General features: G+C 32.6%; 1 protein-coding gene across 1 annotated transcript; it reads right to left on the reverse strand.

Moving 5' to 3' along the window:
• Positions 1-3,456: 3,456 nt before the first annotated feature.
• On the reverse strand, positions 3,457-8,251 carry LOC140812862 (polyamine oxidase 1-like). Its single transcript, XM_073171228.1, has 10 exons — positions 8,092-8,251; positions 7,693-7,942; positions 6,957-7,073; positions 6,775-6,836; positions 6,537-6,691; positions 5,579-5,722; positions 4,955-5,104; positions 4,485-4,739; positions 4,224-4,305; positions 3,457-4,080 (listed from the first exon to the last, which is right to left on the reverse strand). Exons 1-10 carry the CDS (start codon positions 8,141-8,143, stop codon positions 3,851-3,853), a joined length of 1,497 nt encoding a protein of 498 aa, XP_073027329.1. The 5' UTR covers positions 8,144-8,251; the 3' UTR covers positions 3,457-3,850.
• Positions 8,252-15,974: the final 7,723 nt, after the last annotated feature.

The raw sequence follows: 15,974 nt of genomic DNA on the forward strand, positions 1-15,974 counted from the left end.
AATAGTAAGAGTTAGTGTCGGCGTCGCGTCTTTTCAAGTTAATTTTGATATGTAATTCCATTCGAGTGAGCGAATTCTTTAGCCATCGTCGCTGAAATTTTCATGAAAAATAATGGATCAATAATTAAGTTGTGATGAGAACTTTAATCTTTTATTATAATCATCATATGATATAAGAGTGGTGTAAAAAACACTCACCCGTTTGATTTATATCGGTCGGGGCAAAAAAGATCTTTCCGATGTCGATCCATGAAATTATAATAAATCACCATAGATTTGAAAATGATATAAAAAAATCCTACGTAAATAATTAATTTCACACATTTAATTTGATTACACATTGTATTTTGTGAGTTTGTGTTAAGAAACAGGGAATAACTTTTTTGGTTTATTAATTATTTTCATTTTGATTTTGGTCCATTAAATTTTCGAAGTTTGGGTTTGGAAAATTAACTTTCAATTTTTTTAGCTCTCAGTTCTATTTCGCTGGAATATTGACGTGACACTAAAAAAAAAAATTATTAGCACCGACAAATGCTGACATGGCAAAAAATGCTAAGTCATTGTAAATTGCTTACGTATTTGATGTATCATCAGTAATTGAACTTAAATAGCAAAACATTAGAAGTTTGTGTAAAAAAACAAACTTTAAAAATTTAATGGACCTAACCTAAAATGGGACAAGTTAGTTGAAAAAAGTTTGAAAGGAATATGTTATTCCTTATTTATTTTTTGTTAAATTTATAATATCAATTTAATATTTTCCCTTTCTAGATTAAAAGATCTTGCTTGATTTATCTTTAGATATTATGAGTTTGGTTTTAATATGATTTTTATCTCTAAAATATTTTATCCTCGTTTAAAAGAGTTTTATATCTAATGAAAATCTTGTTTCTATATGTTCTAGGACTCTTTTATGGAATGATTTTTAGGTCAAGCATGAGATATAAATATAGAGGGCCTTACAGCTGTGGACGTGGTGCATTTGAGGGTTTTGGACCACATAATTTTGCAGAGAAAGCATAGAAGATAAATTTCATGTTGAAGAATTTGAGTGATTGATTCACGTTTATACCGTGTTGCTGATTGGTGTTGAAGACACTAGAAGAACTACACTGAGGCAGAGTGTTGATCAAGTAGTGTTTCTTATATGTTTTAAGCAACTTCGGTTTATGCATCTAGTTTTTTAGTTTGGTTTATTTTGATGTATTTTAATTCCTTGGAGTATCAATGAATTTGGTTTTGTTATTTTCACTAGTATTGTTTTGTGTAAACGATTTACATAATTTTCTAGTGAATTTTTTCCATGAGGCGTTGTACAAGTATTTATACTTGTACATAATTTAAATTTGTCCTTTATTTAATAAAATTATATTTTGTGTTTATAATTAACTTCCGCTGCATGTTGTACACTCGTGTTGACAACACTGTGTCACAACACTAAAAATATGATGCACACAATATATTTATTTCATGTATATTTATGATCAACGACATCCTTTCAAGTGGTATCAGAGCTTACGTTTGATATACTAAGTTTTTGATTCTGGTTTATTGTTTTTTTTACAGGAAATATATAGCTCAATGGAAGCATTGGCTTCAAGTGCTTCCTTCAAACCACCGGTCTTGGATGGATCGAATTATGCGTTTTGGAAAGTCAAGATGAAGATGTCATAAAATACATCGAGGAAAAAGCTTGGAAGCGGGCTGTAGACGTTGGTCATCACCTAGAATTGTTGATGCTGATGGTGATAACCGAGTTAAACCTGAGAGTGCATAGTCTAATGATGAAGTTCGGACATCAAATTTCGACTCAAAGGAACTCAATGTCATCTTTACCTCTGTTGATGTCAATATATTCCGCCTTATCACAAATTGTACATCTGCCAAAGAAGCATGAGACATTCACCAAAAACACTGCGAATGATCTGAAATTTTCCGTAGAACCAAACTGAGGATGTTGACCTCAAATATAAGAGCATAAGAATGGAAGATATGAGACAATTGTTGATTATGATCGAAGACTTCGAGTATAGCCAATGAAGCCTTTAGTCTCGATGATCCTATGTCTAATGAAAGGATCGTCAGTAAGGTATTAAGATCTCTTTATGAACAATTTAACATCAAGATCTGTGCCATTGATGAATCGAAGGAGGACACATCTACTTTGAATCTGGAAGATTTGATAAGCTCTTTAAGGACTTTTGAGATGAATCTGGATATACAGAAAAGAGATAAAGGGAAGGCCATTGCATTGCAAGCTTCTAATGACTCCTTCAACAATTTGATTCAGAAATCAAATGAATCTGATCTAGGTGAGGAATTAATCTCTTTGATTACTAAGAAATTTGGTGATTACTTGAAGAGAATGAGAGACAAGAAGAAATTTATGCAACCACCGAAACCTTCTTTTGGCCCTTCTGACAGAAATATATTGCTTACACATGCTCAAGGGTATTTTAAACCGAGAAATGAAGTGATGGCTCAACCATAAACTTAAAGATTGGACTCTATATAGTGTAGATAGTGTTCTAGATGTGAGCATTATGCTAATGAGTGTGCCAATCGACTCCGCAAAACTAAAAGCATGACATTTTTCTTGAGTGATGAAGATTCTGATGAATAACTTAAATCTAATAAAGGAGATGATTTTACATCATTGTCCGCTATGTTGAATAATACATGCAAACTGTAGGTCAATCCACTTGGTGTTGCAACACTAGGCCACAACACCATCTTAAATTCATTATGCCTTAATGCAAAATTTCTTGAGAACTTGGACTGTTAAGAAATTCAAGAATATGACCAAAAAGAGCTTACTGTAGAGACTGTCCAGATGATGTATGAAGAGCTGTATGATGATTGGCTTAAAAGAAACTAGACAAATTCGATTCTTTCAAAAGAAAATGATGAGTTAAAAGGCAGTTTGTCTCGACTCGAAATTGAGTGAAATGTTATCTTAAACTGTGCAAAGTCAATGATGATCTTGAGAAGTCTTCAAAAACTCTTGCAAAATTCAACTCAAGTTCAACAATCACAATTCGATCATATGTTGTCGCGGTGCTAATTTGGTGGCGGAAAACCGTTGATATGCCCGGCTCTTAATTAGAATCCTAGTGAAATAAGACCGAAAACCAAAAAAAAGCAAACCTATAAGAAAGTAAAGGAAGAAAACAAAACAAAATAGATGATTAAATGGATTATTTTCTCATATTATGCACATATATGCAATTCTGATTTAATTTAAAAAATAATTGATATCATTATATTCGAGTCACATATTGATATCCCATTTTTTCTCACTTAATTAATACACTTTTTATATATACATAATTATTTTCCTAGAATATTTATTTAATTATTAATTTAATACAAAGGAGCTACTAAAAACGGATTTGGTAATATATCTGAAATACATAATCAACTTTAATTCATTTTTTAAAAATAATAATGAACTTGCATGAATATATTTTCATCGAGCTAATTTGGTAATTCAGAACTAATTGTACAACGATAAAATCACAAAAAAAAAAATCTCCAAACAATGCAACTCATAAAAAGAAGAAACTATAGTCATTTAGACAACAAATGACCAAACCAGATTTAGAAAAACTATGTACATTGCCAAAGAAACATGTAACCTTTCCTCCAATCAACTCATCTTTCTTCAAAATCTTCAACAAAACAGAAGCAAATTCAATACCCGCGATGTATTTTCGTCCCCGATCCTTTACCCTTTGCAGCTTTTACGCATCAACGAGTTGTGCTGCTCATCAGAATCTTTCCAAACGTTTTCTTTATCATCATCAGTCAGACTGTTAAGATTTTCAGGACAAATAGGTCCATATAGTCATAAGATAGCCTCCGGAAGTCGAATCTTGGCGGTTTGAATCTTGGTAGCTTGTAAGAAGAGTTGTTGAGGAATATCAATTGTATGTAAGCTTGATCTTGGTTCAGGTTGGGACAACGTTAAAGATCCCGTCAATGCTAACAATGGTTCTAATAAAAAAGCTCGATTTTCGCTTCTTCGCTTCTTTTCTGTCCTTATTTCTTCTAGCAAAGCGTTGCTCGTTTCAATTCCTGCTAGATATGAAACATAGTTAAGGTAATAATCTATATCTACAACGTCTATGTATGTATTTGTGTGCTGTGTGTGTATATATATATATATATATATAATATATATATATATATATATATATATATATATATGAATAGTTCACCTGAGAGATGAGCCCCATGAACGTAGCCGTTGAACTTCTCGCTAGTATGTTCACCGGTGAAAAATATCCGACCCACCGGACACTGAAACAAGATCACATGCATTAATACAAATTATATATATATATATATATAATCAAATCCTAAAGAGGAATCCGGAATTGAGGAATTTAATCCATGAACAATTGATAGAGCATCAGATTCAACTATGACATAAGATCTTAAAACTGATAAGTAAAGAAAAAAAAAAGCAAGGTACAAACCTTAATATCGTCGACAAGTTGAGTATCGACGTAAATCGGGTAGTTACTATAGCTTCCTCTCTGAAAACGATTGTTCCACCAGCGAGGGACGATTATGTCGGTTGCGTCCGGAATGTCGGGACCAAACATGTTTCTCAGCACTTCCATGGCTTCTTCCATCGTCGCTCGATCTGATTGCGCTTCGATTCGTTTAGATTCTCCGTTTGTCAAAGTCACGACGAGAATGTTGCATCCCGGGTACGCATTCTCCATGTTCTGATCATAAAATAACGGTAGCTAGTCGTTAAAAATCATATTCAACCGAAAAATATACGATTTTATATATGAAACATTCTTATAGTTGAATTCAATATTGAGCAGATAGAGGAGCCAACCGCTAACTAATAATGCACATAAAAATTATATAATATAATTTATTATTTTTTAAAAAAAGAATAATATAATATAATAAGAAAATACTAATAATTTACCTGCCAAAACGTGTAGTATCCTCTTCGTTCGTGGGCGTAGATAAAAAATTCTTTGCCAGGACCAGTGGGCCAAAATTTGCTTGGAAATTTGAGGAATACCTTTGTGTACACCGTAATATCACAACTTGCTATGGCTTCTGTTTTCCATTTCTGTCACATTGTTTAATTATATTATATTATATATATATATATATATATATCTTATATAAATGTTTGTTATACATTATTATCATATCTTATATTAAAATTTAATGTGTATTCACGTTTTGCATCTGTCACCTATACAGATAAGACAAAAGCATCATTGAATTACACTAAACAAATAGTTTACCATTTAAATAAACATTATCTGGCGACCAACTGCTGACAACGTTTGATTACACGTAAACATTGCTTTTAGTTTAATATTGAAAGAGGGAAAAAAAACTTCTGGATCCATTGAGGGACAGCACATAGATATTACACGAAACTCAACTACATATCTAAAACGAGTCGAGTGGAATGATATTAAGCTTAAACTCAGCTCGTGTAATTACATGCATTTTTGTTAGTAAAGTTATGAATAATCAATTATAAAATGTAATTTTTTTTAAAAAAAGATTTCCAGGAGAGAAAGGAGCTTACTGGGAGAGGTGGTAAGATTTTGATGAGTTGGCTTTGGAGAACACCAATGCTCACGGACAAGATCGCGTAGTCGGCTTCGTAAACGGAACCATCCTCGGTTTTCAACACGACCATGTTTCTCGAATTATGCAACTCCCGTACTACCTGAACCGAATTTCGTCGAATCAAAGGTTCATTCATATATAGTATTTTGTATTTATATTCAGATTGACATGGAAAAACAGTAGTATTTTGTTGATGTGTGCAAATCCAAGAAATGTCAACATATTAAAACAAATTAGTAAAAGACAAATTTTGAGATTTTGGGATAAATTCAAGAATTAATTATAAAGAGGGAATCGGCTGCCTAATTTTTCTGTTTTCTTAAATATTTGATATGACGGCCTACCTAAGAAGCATCATGTTGCACAAAGAAAATTAAATAAAAAATTTAATTAATTGGGGACCCCTAAGAATTGTAGATGAACTAAGCATTAGCTCCAACTCCCATTTCTCTCCACACAAACGTACACCTTGTGAATTATTGAAGAGATTTTTCTAAATTTTATTGCAACACGTTTTCTATTTTCTATCCATCAATTTTATAAGAAAAAGAAATTTCTGGGAAATCATAAAATAATCTTCTCTTCAAGATTCATAAAAACAAAGTTGTCCTCAACAATCACATCAAACCATATAGATATTTTTTTATTACAACACGCGGGGAAAGATGATCGAATTGAACCCGGAGAGAGGAACCAGCTAATCTAGTCGGGTGAGATCACTGAGCTACAACCACGGTCTCCATCAAAGTATATATTTACTCCTACTTTTATAGAAAATAATTAAAAATCTAATTTCACACACATATATATAATTTGATACGTAACACTCAGCGATATACGCAGACGTAGATACGATTAATAGATATCATATCAAAATTGTACATATATAATACGAGAAAATAACATAAACTAACCTTGTTGAGTTTTAAACGATTGTCCAAGATTTGACCCTCGGAGGTAAAAAGAAAGGTCTCCGCCATTTTATAAAGCAAGGACTCGTATCCTCTTTCATCTGCCACCAGAAATTCCCTCTCACCAAAAGCTACGTACGTCGAAATTGGTTCCACCTCTATATATTCAAAATATAATTTAAAAAATAATATTTATATTATTGACTAAATATATTTTTAAAAATATAAGTAAAATTTTGACCTGCCATTTCAAAGTCATGCAGAATGAAGTCAATCGCCAGCTCTAATGGAGTCTTTGGAACTCTGTCACATTACATTTTATCAGAATTAGGACCAACCAATGAATATATTATATATATAATATAAAATCCTGTAAAATTATATTCTGTTTATTAGAAAAATGACTCATTAATTAAGGCTTACGATGCCGTTTCGTCATTATATTCTTGAATGGCTTGTTCGTAGCTTAGCTTCACAATTGCGGCATCCACGGCCTTCTTGTATGAGTCTGCGGCTACACTGCTTGGAAATATTTTCCCACTAAACAAATAAAAAAATTATTATATTTAATTATTATCCTATCCTTGACCAGTTTCATTATCAAGAACAAGTAATAATTATAAGATAACCATAAATTATGATTAAAAATAAATTGATTAAGATGGGTAAATTTTTAGATTAACTGTATTTGGTTTCTAAAAGTATCAATATATATAGTTAAAAAAGACATTTAATATATATATATATATATATATATATATATATATATATATATATATATATATATATATATATATATATATTAACAATTTTGATTAATCGTAGTAATCTATACGTCTACACAGTAAATATATATAAATATATCAGAAATGAACAGTATATCAAAATTATATATGCTAACGTATGTGCATGCATCGATTGATATTAGTAAATATTAAGTGGAATATCGGTAAACAATAATTATAATATAACTCGTTTCGTAAAAAAAATAAAAAAATTGTGTATATATGTATGGGTACGCATATGAAAAGCTGGAAATTATCGAAATTAAAATCACCATTAATTTCAAAATTTATAAGTCACCAAATGTTATTATATATATAATCTTTTAAAAATATATAATTAAGAATTTGGAATTAATTAAGTTAAAAATAATTACCTGTTATCGTAGATATTGTATCGAGCGTGGCTGTAATCGGAGAAGCAGGTGCGGAGGTTGTGTTGGCGGGCGAGATCCCAAACGGGATTCGATTTTTTCCCGCCGACTCCGGCGATCCATCCGGCGCCGAGCTCCACCGTCACGCCTCCGAACTCCTCCTTCTTCATCCTCCCGCCTATCCTGTCCGACGCCTCCAGTATAACCACGTCCTCCACGCCATTCTCCGCCAGAACCTTCGCCGCCGTCATCCCTACGTGAAATCACAAGCACATGCAAATCATTCGTCAGAATCAAATCAATTCAACCAAAAGAACTCAAAGAAATTAAAGATTCTCGTCATGTTTGAAGGACTTTCGGGCATCATCAAGGAATTGGACTGCAATAAATTAAAATATGTACCTGAAATTCCGGCTCCGACGATGATAACCGAGCATCGATTCTGGTTACCCATGAAAAATTCGAAAGAGGAGAGTGAAATGAATGTGAATGGTAGAATAATTGATGAAGAAGACGGAGAGATTTGGTGTATTTGAGTTTCGTGATGATGGAGAATAATGGACAGAGGCTATTTATAGAGAGGAATCCTTTGCTTTCTATCTTCTTGGTTTGGACTCTTTCCGACATCTTTCCTTTTCGGCTTAAATTAACTAAAAATATTAAACAGGCACACTCAAATTTTGAGTAGAAATGAAAATGGGTCGGATTCGTTAGGTTTTTAGATCCGATTTGACTTATATCCAAAGTTTAATGTATTGTATCAATTAAACTATTATATTTATAATTTTTTTGGCAATTTTTTTATTAGCATGGTTATAAGAAAAATTAAACAAACTATTTCAATAAGGATCTTGTTACAAAATTAATTAATCAAATTAACTAGTCAAACATAATAGGATATAAGCTGATATATTTTTGGTGCTTGAACAATTTACCTACAAACAAACAATGACATAAAATTTATCAAATGATATAACTTTCTATATTATTAATTTGCATTATTCCACAACAAATGACGAGAATGATATGACTAGAAACATAAACATATAGTATAGCATATATATTGAAACACAAGAACATTTGTGAGACAGTTGTAATGCCCGAGATTTTGATTCTATTAATATGAGATTATTGAATTTAAATAGATATAATTATAGACGGGCTATGACGAGATCAGATTGACCAAAACTTATGAAGGGTGCAAGTTTTAGACAGAACTGTTGGCGCCCGAGCGGTAGGAAATGACCGCCCGAGCGCCAGTGTTTAACAAGAAAAGTGCTCGGACAGAAAGTATAGCGCCCGAGCGGTAGAATATTACCGTCCGAGCGCCAGTGGATATCAAATATAAGTCTCGGACAGAGGGTTCCGCGCTCGAGCGGTAATGTGCGACCGCCCGAGCGCCGCTGGATAAACATGAAGAGCAAGCCACTTGTCTTGACCTCGCAAACAGATGTATATATATGGTAAGTCCCTTCATTTCCTTCAGAAGAAAACCGAGAAAGGGTCAGGGGAAAGTTATAGAAAATCCTTACGCCTTTTGTGAGAAATCCGTCTGTCCGAATTGTAATCTGACTTCAGTACTGTAATCCTATCAACGTAGGCTACAACTTGACGTAAGTTTTGCTACGTTTTGACATGCTTTGAAATTATGTCATTTTCAGAATTGATTAGGATTCATATATGATGTTCTTGATATGTTAGACATCGTAGAATCGAAGTCAGATTAAGAAATAGCTTGATTATAGAATTATTATGAATTTTCAGAATATATCGGTTGATATTGGAAAGATTTGGATTGTTGATTGATTTTCGATTGTATTGGATATGTGTTATGGATTGTAACTGTTATTTGGTGATGTTGTATTGACGGAGATACTGAGATTGTACCGTTATACCGTTGATTTTGAATTAAATCCAGATTAATCATATTCAGTGTTGAAGTGAGAATGGAACATTGATATTATGATTATCAATATGTCATTTCAGATTTACAGAGACAGTCTTGAGTTCAGAACAGAGATTGCTTCAGACCGGGACTACAAACGGAAGGTATAAGTCAATGTGGTATTAGGAGATCGACTTGAGTCGGTTGAGACTTGAGTTTCCCTAAATCACATACTTTACTTTATTGCATCGATATTTGCATGTATTTGATTGATATACTTGTTCTCTTGATATATAGATAGAAGGTATCAGATTACTTGTTCTCTTGATATATAGACAACAGGTATTAGTCGATTAATCTTGTAACAGAAGTGCCTGATAGTGGTGGGATCGCCACGGGCACATTGCACGATGTTACATGTCTATTGGCGATAGATTCAAAGTCTGTCACCGGAGGATTGGTTATCGATGTGGATAGAATTTGGGTTTCTTCTATTAATGTTGATCGGTATCGTATCGGTGTGGATAGAATTGGAGCTTCTTCTATTACTGGTGATCGATATTATATCGGTGTGGATAGAATTAGAGTTCCTTCTATTACTGGTGATCGATACCATATCGATGTGGATAGAATCAGACCTTTTTCTATTTCTGGTGATCGATACCTTATCGACGTGGATAGAACTGGAGTCTTTTCTATAACTGTTGGTCGATATAGGAATGCCAACTTCTGGAAAATCGGGATCCCTAGACTAGGATTGAGTCTAGTCTAAATTGAGTAGCTACGAGTATTGTCGACAGTTTGATATTAGTTATGTTTCAGATTTTGATACATATTGCTATTAACTGTTACATGCTTTATATTTGTTTATATGATTGCATGTTTCGTTGATTTATACTGGGATTTATTCTCACCGGAATTATCCGGCTGTCGTCTTGTCTGTATGTGTACATGACAACATGTGGGACAAGTTCAGGGTTGAGGAGATGAAGAGAGATCGTGATTAGAGTGGAGATTCCGGACTCTGATTAGAGATAGGGTTGGACACTTGATATTAGCTGTTAAACCTTAGTTGAATAAATGTATGTGATACAGGATTTGTACTTTTATATACTGAGATGTATATATGTTTTTATGTCACTACGTTCCGCATTATTTTAAAAAAAATTTAGACCCTGTTTATTATAATTGATTAATTAGTCCCAATGATGATTAAGAACATGATTAGCGTCCGGGTCCCCACAACAGTCTTATGAGTCAATTTTGTGATACATATATAATGTTTGTGTCATTCATGAAAAAAATTTGGAGTACAGTTTTCTCGCAACCAAAACGCATCGGAAGTTTTAAAAATTTGTTTCGACGTTCGAAATGCTTCTCGGGCGTCATATGAATTTAAAGATCTATAGGATATTTAGAATTGTTATCTTTACATATTTAACACTAGCTCCAAACTATTTCGAATTTTAAGCTTATATAGTCATTCTTGTATATTTATATAGTCATTCTTGTATATTTCTTCGAACGAATCTCACTCATTTTGATCGCCTAATCAATTCCACGATTGGAGGCTATATTCTTTGTTTGGATCGCAGTAGAAATCTCAAATGTGTTAAGGTGGAGACTCACAAATTTCAGAAATCTGGAATCTGTCCGACGACTGTGGAAGCACAAGGCCGAAAATTTTGAAGAAAAATTTCCGTAATGGCCGATACTTTCAGGAGGATAGGAGAGGAGGAATTTTTTTGTGTATTTTTATGCCTTATGTTGTGTGTTGTGTTATCAATTTTCATAACATATTTATTAAAAATACACAAGTCCTATGTGACTAAGATTCATAGTCTTAGTGTCTTTAGGACTCTTACTTTTCATTAATTAAATTACATAATGTATTAATCAAATTTTGATAATGCATGATATATTTTTATATACGCATATTTATATTTCCATATAAAGTATGTGTGTATATATATTAATACATCTACATATATACATTTGCTATATGCATGGACACATTAATTAAAATTAAAAATTAATTTTTAATTGTCTTAATTAACTTATTAGTAAATTATTCTAGATCTCTTTAAAATAGTTTATTAGAATATTGTACATATTAGTAGTCACTATTACTAATACTATTATTTAATAAGTAAATTTAAAATTCATTAAATGAATAATTGTGAACTCATTATAATTCTCATCGACGATCTGACAGCGCAAATTTATCAAGGATACAAATCTTGTTCATATAATATTGAAAATTCAAAATTTCGAAGATCAAAATTTTCACTGATCCATTTTTTGCAGTTGATTGTTTTGTGAACTCTTTCACCAAGACAGACAATTCAACTATTTTTACTCGATTAGTAGTTAAACTAAATTCCATTTCTTTCATCATATTGAATCAATTTATACACTCTTTTATAAGCATTTTGTTTGATCTCCATCAAACCACAGTCGCCAAATTCAACTCCTTGAACTTTGAATATCTCGACGGGAACACAAAATCTAATACTTGTGTAACCTTCAATGGTTCATGGATACAACTAGTTGTAGGTTCACACATCCATATGATTCAAAATAACATTTATTCTTATTCTGGCTTACTCTAATTAGCCCTTGATTAAGAATGTCAGAACTCGTTTCTGATTGCACCGATCGGATTATGGTAAGAGCGTCTAGTAGCATCTTCTCATGATCCTCTATGTATCGCTGATAGTACCTACAAGAATTTTAAGTTATAGTTAGTGTACATTACTGTCCATTCAACTCATATATCCAGATCGAATCAATAGACATTGGCATATCGAGAGTTGCATATGAATTCGATAACGATATAATGTATCTTTGAGTAATAATAATGACATGGTATGTGCAATCGAGAAAACACCTATCTAAAATGCACATGTCTTACTCTAGACAGAGATTCCTTGTACTATCAACTCATTAGATCACATATGATATCTTCAACCGTAGGAAAACGGTGAATCTTTGACTACAATGTATTTTTAAAATATACCCAACCTCGCCAACTAATGACTCTCAATGGAGTTGTTAAACGGATCAAAGTGAATGCTAATACGTAGAACCTATATGTTATCCCGGGTCAAAGGATTAATGGTGTACAACCATAACCGCGAAGTATTCAACTCAATAAATGATTACCACTTGGACAGACCGAGGGAGGGTTGTTCAGCGAATCATCAAATGATTACTCACTTGTACAAATCGACATCTCAATACCTTTATCAATGAAATATAATGTTTACATCAAATATATTAGTCTCAGCTCAAGCGATATTTATCTTTATTTTTGGCGGCTGATTTGACTAAGGACCTTTTAGAATATGTAGTATGCTTCCTAACGAGTTTCACGATCTTATGTTGAGAGGCAAATCTCATGGTACCTTATAATAATATTGTTTTTACATTAGAATTAATAAAACTCAACCCACAAGTTGGCTCGCTGGACATTCTCTAACAAAAATAGTATTTTTTATTGAAAATATGTGGACGATTGACTCGTCTCACGAATAAAGATTCGTGAAATCATCTAACAAGAGACATACTTATATTTAAAATATAAACAGGTCGTGTGAGAACCCGGAATTTCCAGAGCAAATCATGTAAGAAATAAAAACTCGAAACTAAGCTCAAAACTTTCATTCTAAATATAAAACTCAAATATTAACTTAAATGTTCAGCTAACTTGACTCGAGGAAGTAGCTCTGAAGCTTGGGTATTAGCTCAACGGGAAACTATGCTATAGAAAATCGCATCAATCAAAGAATCGTCATCGGAGAAGTAAACCCCCAGCTCAAGGACTCAATCTTTCTGCTCAATGAAGCTCCACTATGCTTGTTCTAAAAGGATAAAAAAGGGAGCTAAAGGAGGAGCTAAAGGATTGAACAAATTAATTATGTAAGAAATGACCCTTTAGAAAATCTGTGTGACCCTTGGTGCTTGAGTTAACCTTGACCACAATTAATCCTTGCTTGGGCAACAAGGGGATCGGCTGAATGGGAGGTTAAAAGCCAACATTTTTCTATAAATACCATCTCATATCTCACAAAAATTACACTTCAAAAATCCTCCAAAGTCTCTCAAATTTTCGGCCCTCCCTCTCTACAAAAATTTCGGCCATCACTTAGCAAGGAGAAAGGAGGTTCGTCCCCGAGTTTCGTACTGGAGGATATTGTCAACACTGTAGGAAAACTCTGCCAAAAATTCGGTCATCACTTGGGCCGAATCCAGCAAGTTCGTTCGGCCAAGTTCTGCACATTCAAACCGTAACTTCAAAACACTGTAAGTGGGTTTTTTTTAGGTAGTTTATTGTATTTATGAAATAACATGACATGCTTATTTGTGTGTTATGATTTTCGAAATTTGGTGATTACATAATCTAAAATTTCGATCGATGACTGTTAAGTTTATTCTAAAATTTGATATTCTTTGACCCTGCCGATTTCTGTCAAAATTATGAAAAGTTCTGTCCAATTAATCTGAGTTTGTGTTACACTGTTACAATTCGAGTTAGATATGGAACGATAATTGTAATTCTGTTCTAGCTCCCATCGGTGGGTATAAAACCGTGTTCTGTTCTAGCCCCCATCGATGGGTATAAAACCTTGTTCTGACCTCACCCCTTAGAGGACTAGCATATTGAGTACAATTTGACCATAGAAAATGAGAAGAGTAAGCGTTGCGTTTATTCTGATTTGCTTCTGAACTGCCCTGACTCGTTTGATAACCTTTATCTCATATTTGATTTGGTTCTGTTATGATAAGTTAAAATAAATAATTTTGAAAGTTTTTAAAAATATGTTTAAAAAAAATTAAGTTCTATATATATCTGTGAAAATCGATCCTCACTTGCTGAGTTTTCCCAAAACGCTCATCCCTTACATCTTTTCCTAGATAACACTGAGGAACAAGTGAATGATGAAGAGGAAGAAGCATTCTGGGGTTGGTGAACGCATCGAGAAATCCAAGATTAAAAGTTGTATTTCCTCTGTATTTATTTCGCTTCCGCAACTCTGATGTAATTTTCCATTGTTATTGTAAATACAATCTTTATTTATGAAAAAGACTGGTTTGTTTTGATACGAGGCTTATTATTTTCAAGTAATTGTTAAACAATACCGGATGTAACCGACGCTTCGATCTAGGGGAGTGATAGGTCGGATAATTGATCGAGTCATATATGATCTGCTCCACCTGTATCCATACGAGTACAAGATTTAATGCACATACCAACCCCATACCCATTTTAGCTGATCCATATGTACAAAATGGTATTTTTGGGTTGAACACGGGTACAAATTTTGGTACTCTTTATACCTGGACCCATGGGTTTTTTTTAAAAATAATTCAAATTTTAAAATTAATTTCAAAAGTAATTTAAAAAAAAAAACTTTTCAAAAATACCCTAATCCGCGCTTACGAAGCGCGGACACTGCCCACGTGGAGCAGCGTCCGTGCTCCGTAAGCGCGGACCCTGCAAACGTGGAGCAGCGTCCGTGCTTACGAAGCGCGGATGGTAATTGCGACGGACTTTAGCGACGGAATTTATAACACAGCCGTCGACATCTTTAGTTGGAGGTATTCTTGTTTGATTCTATTATTTATAATATATCTCTTGTACAACTGATTTTTTGTTAGTAATTATTTTCGAAGAATGTTGAATTTTATATAAAATTATATATGAACACTTATATTGAAAATATTTGTATTTATTGTATTATAATTTTTAATTATTGTTTAGATGATGTATATTATCCGTTTCAGACGAACATTCGCTTTTGCTATAAATTAATTAAATTAAATATAATGCCATATATATATATATATATATATATTATTTTATTTTCTTTTAAAAACGAAGAATTATTTATCTAAAAAAGTAAAACGAAAAAAAATTGTACTAAAACTTGGGCAATGTACCATGGATTATTGACTTATAAAAAAATTAATTTAAAAGCTACAAAATAATAATGGAAATAATTATAAATTAAAGGGCTGTCGGTATAATTGTGCATTTTTTCTTTAAATAAAAAAAAACAAATATATGAATTAAAGCAATCATCGCGTTTGAAGTCAAAATAAAACGTGGAAACGAGTCAATGATCGAAGACGTGTGACAGTGGAACAAACAAAAATATGTTAAACGTTTTTTTTAATTTACACCTTTAGGAATATTAAAAAAAAAATCTTGACATTTTTTTAAATAAGGTCATTTATTTGTGTGTGTGTTTTTTTTTTAAGACTAAGTCTATTGTGAGACGATCTCATGAATCTTTATCTGTGAGACGTGTCAAACTTACCGATATTTACAATAAAAAGTAATACTTTTATCATAAATATTAGTACTTTTTCTTGGATGACCTAAATAAGAGATATG

This window comes from Primulina eburnea, chromosome 14 (assembly GCF_022965805.1).
Source record: "Primulina eburnea isolate SZY01 chromosome 14, ASM2296580v1, whole genome shotgun sequence".
Lineage (NCBI taxonomy): Eukaryota > Viridiplantae > Streptophyta > Magnoliopsida > Lamiales > Gesneriaceae > Primulina > Primulina eburnea.